The following is a 22,868-nucleotide window of genomic DNA, read 5'->3' as shown; positions in this document are numbered from 1 at the left end:
ACGGGACCGGAGGGGTGGGCGGGACCAGGGGGACCATGCCCGGGGCTGTAAGAGCACCGCTCCCCTCAACTCGCCCCGGAGCCGAGCGCCGGCAACAAGTGGCGGCAGGACCCACCGCCCCCCGCCCGCTGCCCGAGCTCCCGGGGCGGGGCCGCGAGCCCTCGGCTACCGGGCACCGGGACCGCCGGACCGGCCGGGGCGCTCCCGCCGCCGCGCTCCGGTGCGCCCGGTGCCGAGTCCCTGCCCGCCCCATTGTCCCCCGCCGCCGCCGCGTACAACAAAGCCGCCCACGAGGATGTTCCGCGGCTCCAGCTCCGACCCCCCGGTCCCCCCGGTCCAGCGCTCACCTGCGCCGCGGCGGGACGCGCCGTCCAGCGGGGCCGCGCCGCCGCTCGCCGCCTCCCGCGCCCCGGCCGGCCCCCGACAGCCCCGCGCTCCGGTTACATGGCGCTTTAACCCTGCCCGTGCTGGGCAGCCCCTCCTCCTCCTCCTCCTCCTTCGCCGCCCCACGGCGGGGGAGGGGAGCGCGGGGCCCGCACCGCCACCGCACCCGCCCGGCCCCCCGCGCCCCCCGGGCCCGCAGCCCTCGAGGTCCCGCATTCCTTCAGGGCCCGCATCCCCCGGGGCGCCACATCCTCCTCCCGCCACTCCGCATCCTCAGCGTCCCGGTGTGTCCCCTCCACTGCCCCGCATCACCCGGGACTCCTCATCGCCCAGTGCCCCACATCCCCCCATGCTCCCAGTTCCCCTCATACCCTCCCCGGTGCCCTGCATCTCCTCCCCGGGCCTCAGCATCCCTCTCCCGGGGCTCCACACCCTTCTGATGTCTCACACCATAACCTGGTACCCACCGGCGTCCCGGTGTGGCCCCCACTGCCCGGCATCCCCCTAACCCTCAGCATTCCTCCAGGGCTTGGTCCTCGGAGCCCCCCGCAGATCAGCCCCCGAGGCAGAGGAAACACCAACCCCCCCCAGGGAGAGACAAGGGGAACGCCGGGGCCGGGCAGAGCCCTCACCCACCCAGCCACCCCTCTGCCCACCAGTTTCCAGCAGCGCCATGCCCCGCACAGCCCCGTGCAGCACAACCCCGCGCAGCGCAGCGTGGGCAGACAAAGCCTCACAAGTTTTACACTCAGTTTTTGTTTGTTCTTCCCCTTTCCCGTCCAGAGGCGAGACACTTGCAGGGCTGCGCCGGGGCCAGGGACACAGCCCGCGCCTCTCCTGCCCCAGACAAAGCATCCGGAGTCCACGTGGGGTATAATCTTCTCTGCTCGTTTGTTATTACTTCTAGATCCAGCAGAAGAGTATATACCAGTAAGGAAAGGAATATGATCATCCTGGTGTGACAGAAATGAGCTTTTCAAGGTCAGGAGGAAAACTTAGTTAGCCAAAGTGTGTGAAATCTGCAGGAAGCATGTGGACCAGCCCCAGGCCTGTGCAGCAGGTTCCCCCAACCCACCCCTCCATCCCTGCAGAACACAAGCATGAAAAATTTGGCAGCAAATGCCAAAAAAAATTCTGCAAATGAACAGGAGGAGCTGAGAAACCCACTCTGGATGAGTCCTTGGGAACACTGGACATCACCCGTTCAAACAAACATGTATTGCATAAACCTAAAGGCAATTCGCAGCTCAGGGGAGGAGATTAAAACAAACAGACAGATTTTACTCCTGTTTCTTTTTCCAGATTTGGGAAAGGGAAATGCTTTTTCGAGCTGTGCTGTGCTCATTAGAGTTTCCAGGGCACTGTGAGGCTGGAATCAGCCCTTCCAGCATCCATGGGCTCCTCTCCCTTTCTGCGGAAACCTTCCTGCTGCTGTTGGCCTCGCTGACCTGCCATCAATCTCCTGCCGGCTGAAACGCCCTCTTTCCCTCTCTGCCCCTCAGTTATCATTTAATTCAGGAGAGGATGGCTGCGCAAACTGCTTGTGGGAAAGGCCTGGTACCAGACAAAGCAGCTCTGGCAGAGGATGAGACAAACCCTGATTCTTTCCCTGTCTCTGCTAAACACACCACAGAGAGATGCTGTGAGTTTATTTCTTAACAATCTAGAGAATTTGTATGTCATTTCCTGGGAAACAAGGTACCTCTACAGAGGATTTTGTACCCAGGCTCCTACCAGGCATTCCCAGTATCCTGCACCAGGCTCTCAGCAGCTCCTGCTGAGCCAGGGCTGGCAGCAGCAGCCTCTGCCAGGTGAATACCAAAGCAGTTCCCTTGCTACTCCCCACCAGCCCTACGGCTCTCCAGCATGGACTAGCAATGGGACATGGCCATGGGGGCAAAGCCCCTCTGCTCCATTGCTGGAGCAGCTGCAAAGAGCTGGGCAGCATGGCCAGGGCTCATGTGAACATGGAGAGAGAGGTGGGGAGTCCCTCCCTACCCCTGGGCTTAGGTGGCATGTCCTCTGCACATCACATCCCTCCCCATGATGGAGGAACTCCCACCAGCAGCAAGGCTGGGCTGCCCAGCTTCTGCAGGAAATCATTCCAGCAGGAACCATTCCCCCATCTGGCTGGCATCTCAAATCCATGGAGCTGGACTGACCAGCTGAAGAAGCCATTCCCTGTCACTATCACACAGTTGGGATTGGCAACACCCATTCACATCAGAAATGACTCCTCATCTTTCACATGCTTCCCAGCGACCATGCCAGCCCTTCCATGCATCACTCCTCACTTTCCACCCTCAATCCTCCTCCTCCTCACCAAAGGTTGCTCAGCCAATGCATTTTCTGAAGTGCACCTGTGTTATGGCACCAGGCCCAGCTCCTCTCTGTCCACCCAGTTCCCCCACTTCAAATTTCTTCCTAAAATTCTCTTGGTCAGGCAAACCAACACCACTCCCTGACTGCAGCTCTGCTCTGGCTCCCACCACCTCCCATCTCTTGCTTTGCACCCAAGGCTTTGAGTCAGGACCTGCTCCATGTGTCACACCAGCGTGCCTGGAGACCCTCCACAAATAAAGCAATTGAGCAAATATGTGTCATTACCTACAGATGTCAGCAGTGCAACCTTGTCACCTCCGGATCTGTGGGTCCCGGATTCCCGGGTCTCAGTAACGGCCGAGTTCTTGTTTAGTCTTCTCACAGGTAGGGACGAGCACCAGCACCATTAAATCACCTCAGACAGTCGTGAGCCGGGGCTGGGAGCAGGAGGAACTTCTCCTTTTGAAGTCAGTGGTGATGCTCCTGCTGGGTTCAGGCTTTGGGGTCCCCATGTCGGTGCACACACAGCTCAGCGGCTCTTTCCCAGCCTGAAGTAACATCATTTTCTCTGCCTGGTATTCTTCGCTGCAAGACCCCATAGGATCATGTCCCACAGGATGTGTCCTCCTCTTCCATGAGCTTCTCCATGGCCTGAGCCCTCGCCCCAGCCCTGCACTGGCCACCCACCTCTCCACCAGTGCTGCTCCATCACAGCTCCCAGAGACCATCTGCTCCTCACCACGGCTCCCCAGAGCAGCTCTCCCATCCCCAGCACCTCTCCTGAGCCTGGGGAGAGCTGTGCCACCCAACAGGGCTCTGGCTGTTAGAAGCAAGGTCTCTCCCTGCTGTGGGAGAGCCTCATCCTGCTGCCATATGTGGGAATACAGCCCCAGCTTCCCTTACAGCTGGGCTGGCTTTTCCCATCTGGGGGAGAATTGCTGTTTACATAGAGATAGGAAGTGTTATCCCTCCTACAAGAAGTTTCTAGCCCTTCCTGTGGGCTGGCCTGGCCCACATGATACAAACCTCTAATAAAAATAAGTGTCATCCGTGTAACCAGAACATCTAGAAAGTCTGCAGCTACCCGTCTGTAAACTTCAAACGCGAAGGCACACAAAGAAAAACCTTCAATGCCTCTCTAACAAAGCTGGCCACAAAATCCTCTTTTTCCTAGAAAACAGGATACGCCTGCTACAGCCTAATCTGAAGTGACGAGGCCTCCCCAAACCACTCTCCTGAGCACATATACTTTTATCAAGAGGAACGTTGCTCCTGGGGGGCGGCTGCCAGCAGAGCCTCCCTCCCTCTGTGCCACCTCCAGAGCTGCTCCTGCCTGCCTGGGTCAGGGATTATGGTCCCTGCTCAGGGGCAGGGGAGCCAGCGGAGGGAGGCAGGGTTTTTGCCGGTGGTTGCAAGGCCAGGAGTGCGCCAGAGCCCAGCAGAGGAGCTCCCAGCTCTGCTCCACCTCCGCATGCAAGGCTGGCAGACAGTTGGTCCTGCAGCGGTGCCTGCCTGGGAGCAAAGGGTGAGAAGTGTGATGTGGGAGAGGAAGGGGCATTAAAGTGCAGGAGGAACTGAAATCCTGGTCTCAGAGGTCTCATATATCCCATGGGAACAGAATTAGCTCCTCCAAAGTTTCAGCTGGGAGGAGTCACAGCATCCCTCAGACTATGTCCAGAGACCTTCTCTGAGTGCTTCCAGCCCAAAGCAGACACTGCGGGTGGGCAGAACACCCAGACAGCGGGTGGGCTCAGACCAGCCTGGTGAAAGCCTTCTGAGTTTTACCCCTGGCTCCTTCACACACTCTTACCTTTTCCAGGCCTTTCTCAGGCTGGCAAGTGCAGGCAATGCTCCCCACATCAACTGCAAGGCTGACCTGGGAGCAACCGCAAAGGGCTGGGAGAGCTTGGCATAGAGAGGGGCATCAGAGAACAGGATGGGGACGCCCGAGGATTTGATCTCTTGGGAACACATAATAAGGACCCTTACCCAGCTAACACTCTCCAAGTACTGAGGAAGCTTTTCTGACATGTGATATGAAGCTAAAAAGGTACATGGATCCTCTCCTCAGATAGGACAGCACCATTTTCAGACCCTATTTCCCTGCATGTGTGTCTGTGTATGTGTGTGTGTTCCCATTGCTTTATGTTGCTGCTTTTATGCTGGTATTTATGGTGAACAAGGGCACATACCTGCAACTCCAAACTGTCCTTGGCCCGTCCTCAGCTCTGATGAGTCCATCAGCGACACGTTCTGCATGAGAATGGCCTGGCAGGAGCACCCATGGGCTGATGGCTGTCTGCACCCCCAGAGCAGCCCTGGGGCTCTGCCTTGGACGCTGGTCACCATCCCCCATCAAGCGCACCCATAACTTTGGCCATCACTCTGCAACCTTCTCTTTTAATCGAGTAAATCTTCCTTGATTTAAGAATTAAGTAAATTCTGGCATCACAGAGCTGCCCGTGCCGTACCGGGGCTCGTGGCACTCACATGCCACAGTGCAGTCAGCTCATATTCCAGGAGGAGGGACCACCGAATTTCCTGGTGATTGTTCGAGCAGGATGTTATGATCGTGCAATTCAACTGAGACTCCTCTTCTTCTTGGATCCTGTCACTCAACTTCCCTCAAGAATTTGGTTCGCTGCCTGAAAAATTGTTCAACAGCGTTGGCGTCACCGTCCTGCCGAACCTCCGGCGTGCTCGCACACGCACACACGCGAGCACCCAGACCGTCCTTAATTAGCTCCTAAAGCATCACCCTGGGAAGACAGGGAAGTAGAGATCCATCACAGGCTGCTCCTGCACGGCTGACTCCAGGTGCAAACCGGGCACAAAACTGTCTCTTGCCTGGTTTCATATTTTCGGCCGCACGATACCGGGGAAAAAAAATTCTGGTGGCTATGAAAATGTGCGATAATTAACTGCAATTGCTAATTTGCACTTAGGAAAATTTTAAAGCCAGAGAGGAATTTCGTGCTCACACACACTGGCATCTTGTGGTACCTCCTCCATCCATCTCCCTGAAGGAGTTTTAGCTCAAATTAACACGTTTTTAGAGACAAGAATGGTTTAAGCTGACTTGGACTGTTCCTGTTCACCACAGAAACGGATAAATTATTCCAACATGAAAAACCTGCACCACGTTTTAAGGTGTCCTAAATATTTAGGGTCAAATCCTCCAAGCACATCCATAGCCAATTTTTTCACCTCAAAAATCGAGGCGCACCTGGGTCTATGAAACAGAAACTCTCCCAGCTAGGCTGCGAGGTAGAAGGGGAAGAAAAGGAAACTGGATGCTATTTCCAGCCAGACCACCAGTAAATATCTCTTAACTCCTCATCATTAGTGGTACTTAGCTGCTTATCTCCTTGTTTATAAACTGCTTCTGGGATAGTCTTACAATGAAAGGGCTATAAAATTTCCTATACTCTCATTTGCAGTTGCAAGTGCCAGTAATAAACACGAAGCCTCGTGTGCTGCCGCAGTTTTACCTCCACAAAAGCTTTTACACTCTGTCCTCTGCCCCGACAGCCAGGGAACACCTTCCCTGATAAAATGGATCAGACGCTTTCACACTGAGAGTGGAATCCTGGGAGGCTCATGCTCCTGCCCAAGGAAAGCTGTAAAACAGCAGCTTAAGGTAAGGGAGTCTCTCAGGATGGGATCAGCTTCATTGTTCGAGAAGGTGATTTTCCAACTACCCTGCCTTCCTACACGTCTCTGAGTCAAGGAGATCTCCTGCATATGGGTTATGGTGAGAATCAGGTTAAAATCTCCCGATGGAACCCTGACCCCATGGACATCTGGGCACTTTCTGCCCATAGGCTGGCTCATCCCAGAGCTCCTGCTTCCTTACCCAACCCCTGTCCATTCCACGTATCGCACAGATCCCTGCCATGAGACGTGGGATGTCTGACCCCGGGCCACCCATCACCTCCCAGCCCGTGCCAGGCTGGGCAGCGGGCAGCGCTCGGGAGCAGGAGCTGGAGAGGGAAGAGCACACCCAACTTTCCGTTCCCAAGTGGAATTTTCTGGGGAGAAAAAGAAAACCACTCACCTTATTAGCTATGGGTTTTAAACATTTATTTTTTTTTTAATGGGGGTTTTTGTACAGCAAAAAAATCTTAACGCTACTCAGCTGCCAGCCAGACCCCCGGCCCCGCTGGCCACCGACCCCCGGCCCCGCCGCGGGCTCTCGGGCTGCGGCTGCAGCGGCCAAAGGGGCCATCCCGGGGTGCCCCGTGGCCACCGGGTGCCCTGAGCGCGGGTCCGGGTCCGCGGCGGTGCGGAAAGTGCGGCCGCCAATGCTCAGGCTGAGGCGGCGGCGGCTCCGCCCGCCCGGCCCGGCCCGGCCCCGCCGCCGCCGCCATGGGGCTGCTCAACTTCACCCGCGACCCGGTGCCGGAGGCGGTGAGCGGCGACATGCACAACCTCAACCAGCTCAGCGCCCAGGTGCGCCGGGCCGGGCGCTTCGGGGATGGGCGGGCGGCGGGGCCGGCCCCGCAACGCGCGGGGCGGTGGCTCCGGGGCGGCCTCAGCCGGGCAGGGCGGGCCGGCACCGGGGAGCTGGACCGGACCGGCACCGGGGGGCTGGACCGGACCGGCACCGGGGAGCTGGACCGGACCGGCACCGGGGGGCTGGACCGGACCGGCACTGCATCCCCGGAGCGCCGCCGGTACCGGGCCTGGAGGTCCCCGCGGGCCCCTCCCAGAGGTGGCCCCGTCGGGCGTGTCCCGGTGCTCGAGGCAGGGCGGGGACCGTGGCCCCGCTCCCGGCGGGACAGCCCCGACCCAGCCGGGCGAGCCCCGCGCACGCCAGAGCTGTTTGCGGGGTGTGAATGGAATCATGGGATCCCAGAGTGGTTGGGACATTCTGGAAGGTCCCTTCTAATCCCCGGAAGGGACCTTAAAGACCATCTAGTTCCTGCCGTGGGCAGGGACACTGGCGGAGCTCCTGGTGGGGGCTCAGATCGTGCCCGGTGGGCAGGGGGGCCCTGTCAAGCACTGGGGTTTCTGGTGGGGGCCACACAGCCTTTGGGTTGTGATCCCCACCCCACACCTCCTGCCCCAAGCTGATGCTCCCAGTCGTTGGTACCATCTGCTCCCAGATCACCAACACACCGGGTGTGCTTTTGGGGCTGAGCTACTGGTTCAGTGTGGGCTGAAGTTGGGGAAGCACGGAAGCTTTTCCAGCCCAGCTTGCCCAGAACTGAGGATACCAGCCCAGTATCATCTCCATTACATGTCTGAGGATGAGGGCAGGGCAGGAGGAGCCACTGCAGCAGCAGCCAGCCATACCCAAAAGGTCACTGTTGGTGCTGGTGCCAGCAGAGGAGGGTGCTGGTGGTGCTCTACCACACAGGCAGCCTCTCCAGCCCTGCCAGCTGCATCCTCAGAAAGCTGAAGGCAGCAACTAGACCCTTAACCAGTTCTCTTCCTTTCCCGAGTTAGTCTGGTTACCCCATGGGGTTTGTGAAACATGAGAGTAGATGTTCACAGCTTTTCCCACTCACAGTTTTTGGATTGCACAAGAACAGCAGCTTCCGATTAGCCACAAGTCACAAAAGCCCTGTGCAGTGCCAGCTACCAGCTGCACAGACCCTTTGAGAGGCTCTGAGAAGCATCCATGAGCAAATCCCATCCACAGGCACCACAGAATGCCAGAGACTGGGTCACCCCATCAGCACGGGAGGTCCAGCTCTGGGACCAGTGTGCTGGAGGCAGGTGGAGCTGGATCAGGGTGATACATCACCACCTAATCGTGGTGGTGATGGGGTGGTGAGGTAGTGGGTGGCTGATGCCCGGCTCTAACACTGCCCTGTTCCTTCCAGCAATTCTCAGAGCTGACTGAAGTGCTTTTCCGCTTTCTGACGGAGCCCAAGGAGGTAAGGCAAGAGCTCCAGAGGTGTGTGAGTGCAGAGCTGGCCAGAAAAAAGATTGTGTCACTGCTCTTTTTCTTGAACAGGTAGAAAGGTTTCTGGCTCAGCTCTCAGACTTTGCCACCATGAATAAAATCAGCTTGGGCCCCCTGAAAAACATTGTCAAAAGTATTCTTCTGGTACCCAACGGTAAGTGATGCATTTGCATATGCTGCCCTGAGGCCAAACTGTCCCATCCATTCCTGCATGCTGCTAAAGTGTGTCTCAGAACTGTGGGGGCTTGGTTTGCACAATAACTACCTAATACAGCTCTTAGCACTTAAGAATCAAAACTTCCCCTGTTTGTTGACTCTTTGTATTCTTTATACCCTGCCTGCACACACATTTCACAGGCTTAACTAAATTCCCTTAAATACCTGTGCGTTAAATGCAGCACAACACTGTGACCGAGCTTGGTTTAACCTGTGCCTGTAAATCCCTTTGCCAGATCAGGGCAGCCTCCTGTTAGCACTGAGTCTCTGCAGGAACTTCCACCCAAGTGACCCAGTACTGTAATTCCTCCAAGGACAAGTGCTGTTGGAGACAGATAAGACAGTGTACACTCATTTGGAGTGGGCTGGGGACTGGTGTAGTTCTAGGCCATGTGAAGGAGACATCTGACCTTGTGGTCTGGACTGAATGTGTCCAGCACTTTCTCATTCATAAACAGTGGGGAAGAGGTTTGGGGGGATTCCCCTGGAATACCCCAGACTCCAGCACTTTATGAGATTATTGTGATGTTGTGGCCACCGTTTGACATGGTAATGCATCAAACACTCCAAGGCATTTTCATCCCATTGATCCTTCCTGTTATTAATGGTCCCTTGCTATTACTCTTCAGCCCTGAGTTCCCTGTAGCTTCCTTCACAGCCCTGATGCTGAGCACAACTGTTTTCTGAATTTGTTTTAAACTTGTTCTGCTATTTCAAGCCATTTTTCCTATCCAGGCGTAGTAATAAATAATTCCCTTTCCTACAACCGTCCCGGGGGGATTTAATGTGGAATCGGCATTTTCTCCCATCCCAATTCTGGCCTTGGTGCCCTCATCTCATCATTCCTGTTCACATGCTCTGGCTTCAATCCCGTTTGTGACTTTTCCTTACCTCTGGGATGCCAGGGACAGTATCAGAACGGATCACAGCAGATAACTTTGCCTCTGTGCTACACAGCCGGAAAGCCACGTGGGGCTGGCAGTCTCCTTGAATTTATGAGATTCCTGCTCTTGGCTTCAGAGAGCAGAATCCTTGTAAAGGTCCCTGAGCTGCCTGTGCCCCAGAACAAAGGGGAAAGGCGCAGCGGGGGAAAGTGTTATATGCACACGTTCACACCCATCATCCCAAACACAGCAGGTAGGTCAAATTAGTAGCCCGCCAGCCTTAACAGTTCTCCTTTAACAAGCAAAGCGGCTACAGGAGAGAAAGCAGCAGCTTCAAAACACAACTGCCGCCGCTGTTCCCATGGATACCTGCAATGGGATCTCGCCCTCTCCCAGGCACTCCCAGAGCCCGGACTTTTAAAGCACTGGGCATCTGCAAAGATACCGGCAGGCACGACTGGGTTTCCGATCTCTGAGGAGCTGTGGTTTGCTTCAAAACACAGCCTAGGAACAGAAGCTTTCCATCGCCAGGCCCCGTCCCTGCCTCTCTTTGACTCGGTAAAGATTGGTTTGACTCAATAAAAGTGATTTTTCTTCTTTGTGTTGTTTATTCAGGTGCCCTGAAGAGGAATTTGTCTTCTGAACAAGTCAAAGCAGATTTTATTGCTCTAGGTAGGTCACCTGACTTTCACAAAATAAAAGATAATTAATATTTATCACATATAGTAATCTCATATGGTCTCTCCCACAGGCCTCAGTGAAGAGAAAGCCAGTTATTTTGCAGAACAGGTATTCATATATTTTTGCTTGTTTCTAAGCTAACAAAATGTCAGTCTCTGAGTGGGAACTCATAAAACCCTACTGTGCTCCTGAGACATGTTGGCACTTTGGGTATTTTCTTCAAAACCAGCTCAGGATTTTGAACTGAAGATCCTCAAAAAACTAATAAGGAGCAGTTTGTCTGATGATTCCTCTCATTTGCCGTGGCCTCTCCCTCATCAGTGTCACAGTTCCTGCACTGCTGTGTGGCTTTCATGTGATGTTTTTGTGCTTCCCATGCTTCGAGCCCCGAGGTCATGCAGTTACATGAACACATGGCTTTTTGCACAGATATCGTTACACTGAACCAGCATTAAAACAGAACCAGTGAGTTTCCTTTACAGCAGTGCCAAGGCAGATGGAAATCCTAGCAGGGCTCAAACACCTCTGAAAGCCCTCCCAGCCGCATTAGTTCTCCCTTCACTCTGGGCTTTGCCGTCCTCTGCCTCGGTTCTGACTCTCGTTGAAATTTCAGATACAAACAGAGGCCTCTGTGAATTGACTGCTGGTGTGTCTTTTGCTCCTGCAGTGGAAGGTGAATTCCCCCACCCTGACACGCCTGGCTGTGGGTCAGATGCTGATGATTAACCAGCTGATAGATATGGAGTGGAAGTTTGGAGGTAATAGATCTACAGCATAAACTGAATGGGTTGGGAAGCCCACCAGCAGCTCTCAGCTAAATAACTTTTTATTTCACCGTTTAACTAACAGATTATCTGCCTTCTCTTCTTTCTGACTCACAGTGACTGCTGGGAGCAGTGAGCTGGAAAAAGTGGGAAGTATCTTCTTACAGGTAAATCTCCCACATCAGAGAGTTCAGGTTGTAGTGCAGTTAAGGAACAAGCTCCAACCAGGCATGTGGGAAGCGCTGGCTGTGAAGGGAAGGAGAGGGAAGCTGGGTCTCATAGGAACAGGCTCTGTCACTGTATCTGCTTCAGTCTCCAAGTGCCTCTGCCGGCAGAGAGCAGGCACACTGCTGTTTGTTTCTCTTCTGAAGACATGAGGTATCACAGAAGTGTGGCCCACTCTGAAAAGCTGTTCAAAAACCTCAGTCTAGCAGAGGTCAGGCTGTCTTGGGGAGGGAGGGAAAATGGGATCAAGGGCTTCCAGAGATCCTCCCAATGCCCAGGGAATCTGTTCCTACACTGACACTTCTTGAAAAACCCGTCAAAGATGTGTGTGCTGTGTGCAGTCTGAAACTCACAGCAGACTCCTGCTCCTGGTGCTCAGATAAAGGTCTCTGAACTAAAATACCTCTGTTTTTTCTTCCCCCAAGCTGAAGCTGGTGATTAAAAAAGGGAGCCAGTTGGAAAACGTGTATGTTGGTGAGTTGACATTCTGGACAAGAAGGAAGCACAGGAAAGCTGCACAGCAGTTCAGGGCTCTGGGTGCTGCTGGAGGTGGGGGAGTCTGGAGGCAGAACCTGGGGGGGATCACTGCAAGAGCATCACTGTGGCCACTCCTGCCTTGACCTCACCATCACTGCTGCCCCAGTTTCTCCATCACCATGGCCACTATTGCCCTGGCTTTTCCCTGCCCCAGCCCCTCCATCATTCCTGCCCTGGCCTCTCCCTGCTGCAGGCACTCTGGAAGTGTTTAAGAACATCTGGGCATCTTCACATCTGTGCCTCAGTAAACACAGATCTGCCATGGAGCTGTGCAGAGCGGTCAGAGCAGAACAGCGGAGGAGGAAAGTAAATGATTCCCAAGTGTGGAGTGCTGTTAGGAGATCCCAGCCCAGCTAGTGTAAGGAACCAGCTGCTGGGAGTCAAGGTGGCTAATTCTGCCCAGCTTAGGTGAACATGAGTTGCTCTGTAGTAGCACTGGAATGGCTTTGCCAATGTTGGAAGTGCAATCTGAAATCTAAGATGTCTCTTTTTTTTTTTTTCTGCAGAGTTAACTTTGCCCCAGTTCTACAGTTTTCTGCATGAAATGGAACGGGTCAAAACCAGCCTGGAAAGCTTCAGCTGAAACTGCACAGACCTGAGCCGACATCTGTCCAGGATGTTTAATTCCTCCTCGTGGGCCTGCAGATCTGCTCTTTCCCAGCTGACGCTCACACCCTGATAAGAGAAGACAAGCTGTGCAGTGAGCAGCAATGTCATGGCCCAGCAGGACCCATCAATCCTTCAGAACTTGAAACTGTGGCAAAGTTTCAGCTTTTTCAAAGCACCTACAAGTCCATACATCTCCTTTTTTTTATATACTATTATAAGAAATTGTGGTCAGAAATATGTGCATACTTGTACTAAAGCAGCAAAGAAATAAACCCATTCCCATCCTGCTTCGTTTGTATCAGAATTTGATTTTTGTAAGAAAAAGAGAAACAGAAGTTAGAATCATTTTCAAACTTAGAAGAATTAAGCAGGGAGGACAGGGGAAGAAGCAAGGAGAGCATCTAACGTGGAGAGTCACTTAGTGCTCCCTTCAAGCCTCTCCCTTCTCTCATATTAAGAAATGCCTTGATTAGCTCCTTCCCAATCGTGCCTCATTATGGAAAAGTATCTCAGTGGTAGATGATTTTAAATCTTAAACAACCAAACATCTGCCTCTGTGCACAGGGGGAAGACATCCCGGGGGGTGACTAGATAAATCTCGTTTGGATGTGCTGCTCTTTAATCTGCAGCTTGTGTGACATTGCACAGTCAGATCCAGCCCGTTTCCCAGTGGACATATGTCCAAACCCCATGAAGTACCATTAGCTCAAGTCTTCAGTTGTCTGAGGGCGAGGATGAGCTCTTCATCAGGAAGCAGAGGGGTGCCCAGACCCGACCTGGGGCAGTGGGTGATGTTAAAATCACCAGGATTCCTCCCACCTCCAGACTGCTGAGTTGTCCAGCAGCCTGAGCTGGCTGAAGCCTCCTCCCATGGCACAAGGCTGAACGAAACTCCTCTTCACAGCTCCTTCCACCTCCAGGATGTCCCGAGGCACCTCTGTGTCCCTGGCACACTCGGCAGTTGCAGTGGAGGGAATAAACCACATCACCAGGGAAGATCCCAGTAAGAGACTCACTGTTTCCAACCTCCACCTGAAGGGATTCACTGTCCTGTGGTGTCCTGCGAGTCTGCTGTGAGCCTGCAGCTGCTTCCAGCTGAACCCATCCCAAGCAGACCATTCCTGTGAGAAAAGCTTCACAAAGCTCCCTGCAACTCGCAGCTTCACCCGTGGGTTTTCAGCTGCAGCAAACCCAGCATGTCCCTGCATCACATTTCCTGCGGTGCTGTGGGAGTGACGGGACCGACAGCGAGCACAGGCTGAGCCATGTGTTTGGGAAATGGGGAATCCTGCTGGCAAACCCGGGTATGGGATTTATTCTTTTTCCTGCATATCAGGCCGGTCACAAGCATTTTGAGCTTTGTCACGTGATTACTGTAAAAATTTAAAAAAAAAAAACCCAACCCTCTGAAATAATATTCTACAAAATACTCCATCTCCTTTTGGGGGGCAGGAAAAGCTATTTCAGGAAGAAGCAGTCCAAAGGGCTGCTGCTTTCTCAAGACAAAAGGAATTTTTTTCTTTTCTTTGCGTTTCTCTGCTTGCCTGTTCCCATTATTTCTCCTCGCCCTCCCGGTGCCAGGGCGGCACCGCTCAACCCTATCGGGTTACGGCGGGAGGTGGGCCCGCGGCGCTGCGTGGAGGAGATGCCAGGCTCAGCTGTGGGTCAGGAATCTGCCGTCCCCCCCCCCGCGCTCCTCCCCCTGCCCGGTTGGGATTAAGCCGCTCGGGGCTGACGCACGGCGCTGCCCGCTGACCCCGAGTGCAGGGGTCACCCCCAAGCTGCCCCGCTGTCCCCACGGGCACCTCTGATCGGCGGCATGTGCGGCGCAGCGTGACCTTCCCGCTGCCACCAGCGCTCCCGGGGACCCGGCAGCGCCCTTTCATCCCACGCACTTGGCTGTGCATGAGCCGAGCTGGCAGCCCCGTGGGGAAAGGGTGTAGGGGGGAGCTGGCTCCCACGGCACAGGGTGATGCCAACCACGAGGGAGCTGCGTCGCCCTCCCAATCAGGCCATCCCAGAGCAAGCAGGGCGCTGGGGAACGGCGTGGCAGCCATGCCTCTGCCACACAGCACATTCCCGGCTTCGCCGCCAGCACAGCGGTGTGATGGTGAATGCCCCCCCCGTGCCAGGACCTGGCAGGCAGCGGGCACAGCCACGGGGAGGGCTGAGCAGGGACCGAGGCACAGCGGGAGGGAGGGAAGGAGCCTCCTCGGTGCCCGCTTTGCCCGGTTTTCCGGGCGGCCCCGCGGTGCTCGCGCACGCGGCCCCTTCCGCCTGCCCGTCAAGCCCAGCCAGCCGAGAGCTAATCTCGGCGGGACAGCGGGCGCAGGGGAAACAGGGGCCCCTCACCAGCCTGGGGTGCAGCTAACCGTACTCCTGCAGCCGTTTGCCTCCCCAAGGGCTCTCTCGGCCCATTTCCTCAGCACCCCCATCCCTGGCCCAGCTCCTGCTGTGTGAGGACACGTGGGCCCTCCCGGCTGCAGCACGGCCCCGAGCGTGGGGCTGCAGCAGGGCAGGGGCAGCTCGGCCATGCTGAAGCCCACACAGTCACCCCCCTTCTGCAGCCCCACTCGCTGCACTGGAGACTCTCTGACACCTCAGAGGTCACCTCAAGCTGCCAGGCGGTCTCTCCTGAGCCCGTGGGAGAGGGGAGAGTGACCCCAGCAGCCAGGCTGCAGTGGGGGTCCTGTGCTCCCAGGCATCCCCCCGCTCATCCCTGCCAGCCCCCCACCAGCCACAGCAGAGCAGCAGAGACAGGGTCTGTTGCTTCCCAGCACAGGGAATTCCAGGATTCAAGGCTGTTGTGATTCTCAGCCATGTCAGATGCTAATGACCAGGGAAACTGGGATATTTTCAGATGCAATATTTTCTCCCCACTGGAAACGCCCAATGCCGCTGCTCCCTTCACATGAGAAGGAGTCCTGCAAACCCCAAGAACAAAAGCCTCAGCAGCGCCCACCACCCTCCCCCTGCTCGGAGGGAGCAGAGCAGACATGGACTCCACTCCTGCCTGTGAGCCCATGGGCTGGCAGGGCAGGAAGGAACCAGGGCTCTGCCTGATCTTGAGCAGGTCGTGTGGGAACTGCAGAGCTCCCATGGGACCTCCTGGATTCCACAGACCTCGCCAGGAGCCACTCCGTGCTGAGGGCTTTCCACTTGGTCCGTATCCCTGTCCCAGCTTTCCCCTTTGCAAAATAGGGTGGCTAATCTCAGAGTTGGCCAACAGCTGGGAGGGAGCCATGGCAGGTGAGATGAGCCAGGGAGCAAAAATGGCAGGTGATGGCCCCAAAGCAGCTGGAACTCAGCCCAGTGCCAGGCAGAGACTGCAGCTTGCCGTGCCTGGCCTGGCTGAACACCAGCTCAGGAAAGGCACTGTCTCCATGGTGGTGTTAATCCCACAGAGCACAGCGTGGCTAATGAAGCCAGTCCTGCCCCTCTTCACCCCATGCTGTCCTCCTCCTCAGTTCCTCCAGGTTTTGGGATTTTTTGGTTTTTGCACCCAGCAAAAACATCAGGTGTGAACTGCAGCTCCCCAGACTGCTTTGTCTGCCTGGGAACGGCAGCCCTGAGCACATCAGAGGCCCCAGGGCTACACCACCACCCTGCTGTGCCACGTGAGTCCCTGGGGACAGGGACCTACAGGGGCTGTGTGGGACTCCCTATGGCTCCCACGGCCCTTGCCCTGGGAAGAGGCTCCAGATTCCCTTACCAGACCACTCAGGTGAGTGCAGCACTCAGCACAGTACCGTGCCACAGCTGAGGATATGCTCCCAGGAATGAGCTCTCAGACTGCCTTGGGACAAGATTCTGCATCCACCCTGCTCGGGACAGGGAGAAAGCATCCCACCCTTCATGCAAAACCAAGCTGCTGCCTCCCATTCTTGCAGTAGGTGGGGGAAAAAACTGGTGGTGTCCAAGGCAGTGGAAATATTCCTAGCATGTCCTCTGCTCCTAAGCCTTGCCATCTCTCTAGGCAGTTCTTTGTCCAGGCACACTGGGAACAATTGGGGTTGCTCAGCCAGACCGCAGGCTGTCGATCAGCAGAGGGAATGAATGCTCCACCATACGGAACCCATCTTCTCCCACAGCACGGGGAGGTGGCCACCAGTAACTGGCCTGTGGCACAACAGCACAGGCAGAAACAATGCCCGGGCACCCATGCCAGCCCATCCGAGGAAAAGCCAAGCGGGAGGGGGTGACTGGGTATCCCCAGTCCCCACACAGGGCTGGGACTGGCATGGTTGGCACAGCAGGGGTTCCAAGGTCCCTGCATTCACCCACACTGCAGGCAGCCCAGGAAGAAGAGCTGAGTCCTGGGGGACAGAGGGGAGACCCCCAAGCTGCGGGATGGAGGCTGGGCTGGCCCCTCTCAGCACCCAGTGCCCTCAGGGAGTCCTATCTAGGGATTTTGTCCCCTTGCACAGCTTCACAAACAGTGTCAGGCCTTGTGGTGACAAACGTGTCCTGTCCTCAAGTGCCTGCTCCAGCTTCTCCCCTGTGTGACACCCTGAGTGGCCGTGGGCTGGTGCACGGTGGGGGCAGCCCACTGAGGCAGCTCAGCCCATTTCCCAGCGCTCAGCTCCAGTTTATAGGGCTGCTCTGTCCCAGGGGCATCACTGCCACCGCTAACGAGGTTATCCCAGACCAGGCACCGACAGAGAGGGAAAGCGGGGTTAACCCTTGTGCTGCTGACACATCCCACAGCACTGGGGAACAGCTTTGCCTGGAAGCGAGCTCTTAAGTCCCAGTGGCAATGGATGGCTGTGAAACAACAGCAAGGACCCTCTTGCCATTCGCATGCCGGCCCCTGCACCGCAGCATCCCTCCCCTCGGAGCAGCCCCACACCCCTGAGATCAGCACCAAGCCCCGAGGCCACATTAGCCCTGGCAGCCGGTGCCCAAGGCATAACGGTGCCACGCTGCAACCCGGGCAGCCCTGTTCGCCCGTGGGGCGGGGCCTGGGGTGGCGGTCCCCAGGCAGTGCCCCCCTGCTTGGCACCGCCACTGCTGCTGAGTCCCGACAAACTCACGGCACCGCAGGGCTCTGCCCCCCCGCCCTGCCCCGCCCCCGCTGCGGTGCGCGGTGCGGGGCAGCAGAGGGAGCCAGAGCACCGCGCAGCGGCCCCGCAACCCCCCCGCGTCCCCCGTCCCTCCTCTCCGCACCCACCCAGTTCCCACCCTGCGGACACCCCCCATCCCTCCCCGCACCCACCCAGCTCCCATCCCCTGCACCCCGCATCCCTTCTCCCCGCATCCACCCATCTTCCACCCTCCGGACACTCCTCCCCGCGCCCTCCATCCTCCGGGCATCGCTCCCGCATCCACCGCTCCCGACCCCCTCTTTCCCTCCCTCCCCCAGGATATCTCCCTGCATCCTCCATCCCCGGGCATTCCTCCCTCCCACCTCCTCTGCCCTCCGAGCATCCCTCCCCCAGGATATCTCCCTGCATCCTCCATCCCCGGGCATCCCTCCCTCCCACCTCCTCTGCCCTCCGAGCATCCCTCCCCCTCCGGCCCTCCTCAGCCCCAATCCGCCTCCTGGCCCCACCGACCCTCCCTCCCCGCTCCCAGCAGGCGGCCCCCCCCACCTCGACCCCCACGCCTCCTGCCTCCAGCAGCACCATCTCCCCCGCAATTCCCACAAGCGCTTTCCCAGCCGGGAACCCCGGAGCCACACTTTTCCCTCCCCACCCCAAAACCGAGTGTCGACCCCAGACGACGCCCAGCTGAGCCATCCCACCCCGGCCCCCCCGGACTGCCCCTGCAGCAGCCCCAGCTCCGAGCACCAGCCCCTACTGCCCCCAGCAGAGCCCCCCGCACCAGTTCAGCTCCCAGCTGGGGGCAGAAGTTCCGAATTTATTCAAAATGCAATAAAACTGAAACCCAAGTGTCCCGGTTCCCTGTTGTTCCATGGGGCCAGTGCCAGAGTGAGCCCCCCTCCCACTCCACACACCTGCAATGTGCCAGGTGAGGCAGTTTGTCAGTCGGGCTGGCTTTGATAAGAGCAGACTAAAAATAATCATAATAATAATGAGAAGACCCCTTGCCTCTCTGGGGGCCACCCCCCAGCCAGGCAGGCTGCGACATTCAGCTTCCGCTACTGAGGAATTACTTACATTTATGTATATATATGTGCATATACATTACCCCCCCACCTCTCTCTATGTGGGGCACTGGTGGATGCCTGTTCTCAGCTGTGGGTGGCCTCTGCAGGGCCAGGTCCTGGGGGAGGAGGCATCAGGAGTGTGGGTTGAGGGTGGACAGATGCCCACAGGACACAGGACACTCCGGAGCCCCCTCAATGCAGAGAGGGGGAACCCCAAGCTCAGGCAGAACCCCACGGGCTGGCCTGGCTGCGTGGGGTGGGACACGAGGCCCGGGGGGTGGGGACGGAGCTGGATCCCCCCCATGGCAGGCTGCAGGTACAGAGCAGTTTGGCAGAGCACTGCTGGAGCAGGTGAAGGAGAGGGGGAGCACCCGCCTTTCCATCAGCTTTTCTGCTTGCTCCATCTCACATATACCGAATTCTGAGCACACAATGCAGTTATCGAATAAAATTATTCTTTTTTTAGTACTTGTATGCATGTGGGTTTTAAGGCTCTGCCTAGAAACCAACCTCTGAGCCAGGAGCAGAGAGACCGGAGGGAAAAGCCAGGCCAGCCCTGGACCCCGCACTGGGCTGGAGGGTTGTGGGACACAGGGATGCAAGCGCGGCACCACCAACCAGAGCAGCTCGCAGGTGGCACATCCATCCCACGCAGGTGACATGGCCATCACTCCTTCAAGTGTGGAAGCAAGGAGGAAGAAGCTCTCCTGGCTAGGACAGGGATCATCAGGGACAATGGCCACTGCAGCCAGTCCAGGGGCTGCCTCGCCTCTCCCTGTCACCATCTCCATCCCCCATGGCATCAGCTCTGTTCCCCTCCCACAGAGCTCTGCCTGTGCCCGCGAGGACGAGTCCTGCCTCCCCTCCGCCATCTCGCTCTCCCTCCAGGCAGTGGAGCCGAGACGCTGCCAGCTCCATCTGCACAGTGCGGCGAGCACCGGGCCAAGGGGCAGGACCCACAATCACATTTCCTCGGAGCACATTGCACTCACGCCTTGCCGAGGGTGTTGGAAATGGGTGGCTGTAATCATGGTGCTGTGAATAACTGCAGCTCACTCACCACGGCCTCCGAGCCTGCTGTGTGCTCCAGCTCCAGCCTCATCCTCTCTCAAGGCTGTTCCCTGCCATGACGTGCCCTGGTTTCCAACCTGCCTTATAACCTCCTGCCTCAGCCCAGGTGCCCGCAGTCCCCACTCCCTCCCTCCCTCCCTCCCATTCACCACCCACCCACAGGCTCCCATCAATGCTTCCCCCATTGCATCTGGTTTGGCTTTGACCTGTGTTCTCTTCCCAGCAGGATTCCCATGGGCTGAGGACACAAATCCCCCCAAATGGGGGCTCTGCTGCCCTGTGACAGACAGCGCTGCCCAAACACAGTGCAGCACAAAGGGCTCACGGAGCTGTTATTGCTGCTGATCCTGTGCGGCTCCCTCAGACCCGCCTGGAGCAGAGGTTGCCCTTGGAGCTGGTGCTCTGCAGACTCCCCAAGGCCCTTGGAAGGGTCAAGGCACAGCTCCCCAGTCCCAGCCGCAGCAGCCCGGCCGCAGGGCAGCAGGCTCTCCTCTGCCACCAAACCTGGCTGAGGCTGCACTGGTGCCATCTGTTCGTCAGGCACAGCCCCGTGTCACGCTGTGCTGCGGGAGCCATGCCAAAGCTCCCGGACCCTGCTGGAGCACCCGCACTGGAACCGGGCTCTGAGTGCCGCGACCGATGCGATTTGCAGCCCCGGTGAAAAGATGAGGGCACGGATGCCAGAGGCGTTCCCCAGCTCTGGAGATGAGCCCTGTCGGGTGGGGCTGTGGGGCAGCCTGGCAGGGGGGGTGCCAGGGCTCAGGTGGGGGGCAGCTCACCAGACCACCCACCAGTGGGGGAGATGGGTGTGCCCTGTGGAGTCCCAGCAAGGACACAGTAGTTGCAGGGCTGGAGTGGCACTGGGAAGCCTCGTGCCGGGCTCTGTCCCGCTCCGCTTGCTCAGGAGTGAAAGGATTTGTCAACAGGGAGCTGATGAGTCCCGCAGGCAGCCAACTCACCCTCTTCCCAGCACCCCCTGCCCTGCAGGTGGGCTCCTGACACCACACAGTCATCAAAAGCACGCTGTCCCCGAGTGCCAACTGCACCAGAGGGACTGCACCCACTCTCCCATCAAATACCCAGTGTGGGGGCTCTGACCCCACCACCTGGCCAGCACAACAGCTCTGGAGGCTCTGACCCTCTAAGGTGTTTCTGCGGGATGCTCAGAGTGACCCGGGTAGTGCTTGGCACACGGAGCAGCCACACACCGTGGAGACAGGAATATGCTTTCACCAGGAGAACAAGAAGAGCCTCTGATGGCTGCCATGTCCCTTGTAAACACCAACTTTGAGAGCATCAAATTACAGCCGCTGCCTCGGCTCCAAACAAGATGGTAATCGGGAGCACAGAGGCACCCTGCCTGCATCCTGCCTGCACAGCAGGGCGCACCGGGGGCCTGGTGGCACCGCAGAGGCCATGACACCCTCTCCCGCACTGCAGGAGAGATGGTCCCACTGCGCCCTGACCCCACCAGCGCAGCGATCCAGCTCGCCCCAGGCGAGCGGGAGCTCCCGCCTCCTGCCCCCGGCCGGGATCGCTGTTTGCTTATCCCCGGGTGCAGGCGCAGCGGAGGAACCGGGGGGGGGGGGGGCACAGCGTCCCCGTAGCAGGGAGGGCACCGTGGCTCGGTGCAGCCCCACTGGGGCACACCGCAGCCCGTCTCCCGCAGCCGTGGGTGTGCGGCGGCGATATCTCCCACCCAGGGCTGGGTGGACCAACCCCCGTAGTCGCGGGCTCGCTGTGCTGCTGCTGCTGCTGTCCTCGCTCGCTGCGTCCCGGGTCGGGAGATATTCGGTCCACGGCCGCTCTTCGAGCCCCCCCGGAGCAAGGCCGGTTTGCGGGCCGCAGGTCCCGCCCCAAGGAGAGCTCGGGGAGGGCACAGCCGGGCAGGGCCGGTCCCAGGGCCGCAGCTGGCGGGGCTGGAGGCAGCTGCCCGCAGCGCGGGGCCCCCCCTCACCGCTGCCCGCGGGCTCCCCCGCCGGGCAGGAGCCGCTGCCGCCGCTCCCCACTGAGCGGTCCGGGCTGCGGGGAGGGGGCAGCCCCCGCTCCCGTCCCCTGCCCCGGCCGCGGGCAGGACCGAGCGGCTGCTCCCGGGGCCGCCCCGCCGGTCCCGCACAGCGCGGGGGCACCGGGACCGGCCGCTCCCCGCTCGGCCGGGCCGGGGTGCACGTGCTGGCGGGGGGGGGACACGCGGGACCGGGGCTGCGCCCACGCTGCGGCAGCTGGCGGGGGGCGGCGGGGATCAGCTGCGGCCGGGGATCAGCTGTGCCCCGCGCCGCCCCGCCGGGGCCCCCCCGCTCCCTGGGGAGCGGCCCCGGCCCCCCCGCACCGCCCGCCCTGCCCGCCCTACCTGCCCGCCGCCCTCCCGGCCCTCCCCGGGGCGGCTGGAGGCCGCCCAGCTCGGAGCTGCCCTGCTCTCTCCTCCTCTACTCCTCCTCCTCCTCCTCCTCCTCCTCCCGCGGGCACAGCCCTGTCTAATCCCACGGGTGTCAAATCCACGCTGCGGCTTTGGCCGTGGAGGGGCCGGAGCGGATCCGATGGGGCCGGAGGGGAGGACGCGGGAGGAAGGCGCGGGATGCTCCGGCGGGGGGACCCGGCCGAGCCCCCCCGCTCCGCACACCGCAGCCATGGCAACGGCGATGGGCTGTCCCAGCCCGGCCGCAGCGCAGTGAAGGCGAGAGGGACGCAGGGAGGGAAGGAGCCGCCGGGCGATTCCTGAGGGGCTGGCACACACACAGCCGCTGGAAGCGACTGGAGCCAATCCCCCGGCTCCCTTTGTGATGCTTCCTGACACAGATTCCCTCTCCATGGCTGACTTTGCAAGTTTCCCCATCCTCTTCCCCTCCTCGCGCGGCTCCTTTTCATGCGACTAAATTATACACGAGAGGAGGGACATGCTGGAAATTCTAGTGACAAAATAGAAATGAGCAGGTTTGCGCAGGCGGCTGCAGCCCGGCCGCCTCCGGGACTCCTGCGAGCCGAGAGGGACCGGACCTGGTCCCAGGGCAGCACCATTAAAGCCCGTGAATTCCGAAACCACCAAGGAAAAGGCTTTTCCTGCGGCAGCAGAGGACTGCCAGCGTGTGGAGCAGGACCGCGATGTGTGTTGGGACCGCGGCCCCTCCGCACACAGCGGCTGCTGTCCCAGCACA

General features: G+C 58.3%; 1 protein-coding gene across 1 annotated transcript; it reads left to right on the top strand.

Moving 5' to 3' along the window:
* The first annotated feature begins 7,027 nt into the window (after window positions 1-7,027).
* COMMD7 (COMM domain containing 7) lies at window positions 7,028-12,825 on the top strand. Its single transcript, XM_032705275.1, has 9 exons — window positions 7,028-7,158; window positions 8,538-8,591; window positions 8,672-8,774; window positions 10,336-10,392; window positions 10,472-10,509; window positions 11,069-11,159; window positions 11,283-11,332; window positions 11,816-11,864; window positions 12,434-12,825. Exons 1-9 carry the CDS (start codon window positions 7,075-7,077, stop codon window positions 12,508-12,510), a joined length of 603 nt encoding a protein of 200 aa, XP_032561166.1. The 5' UTR covers window positions 7,028-7,074; the 3' UTR covers window positions 12,511-12,825.
* The last annotated feature ends 10,043 nt before the right edge of the window (window positions 12,826-22,868 follow it).

Source organism: Chiroxiphia lanceolata, chromosome 17 (genome assembly GCF_009829145.1).
Source record: "Chiroxiphia lanceolata isolate bChiLan1 chromosome 17, bChiLan1.pri, whole genome shotgun sequence".
In the NCBI taxonomy this organism is placed as follows: Eukaryota; Metazoa; Chordata; class Aves; order Passeriformes; family Pipridae; genus Chiroxiphia; species Chiroxiphia lanceolata.
The sequence above is the reverse complement of the archived record's forward strand: the minus strand, read 5'-3'. Positions and strand labels throughout refer to the sequence as shown.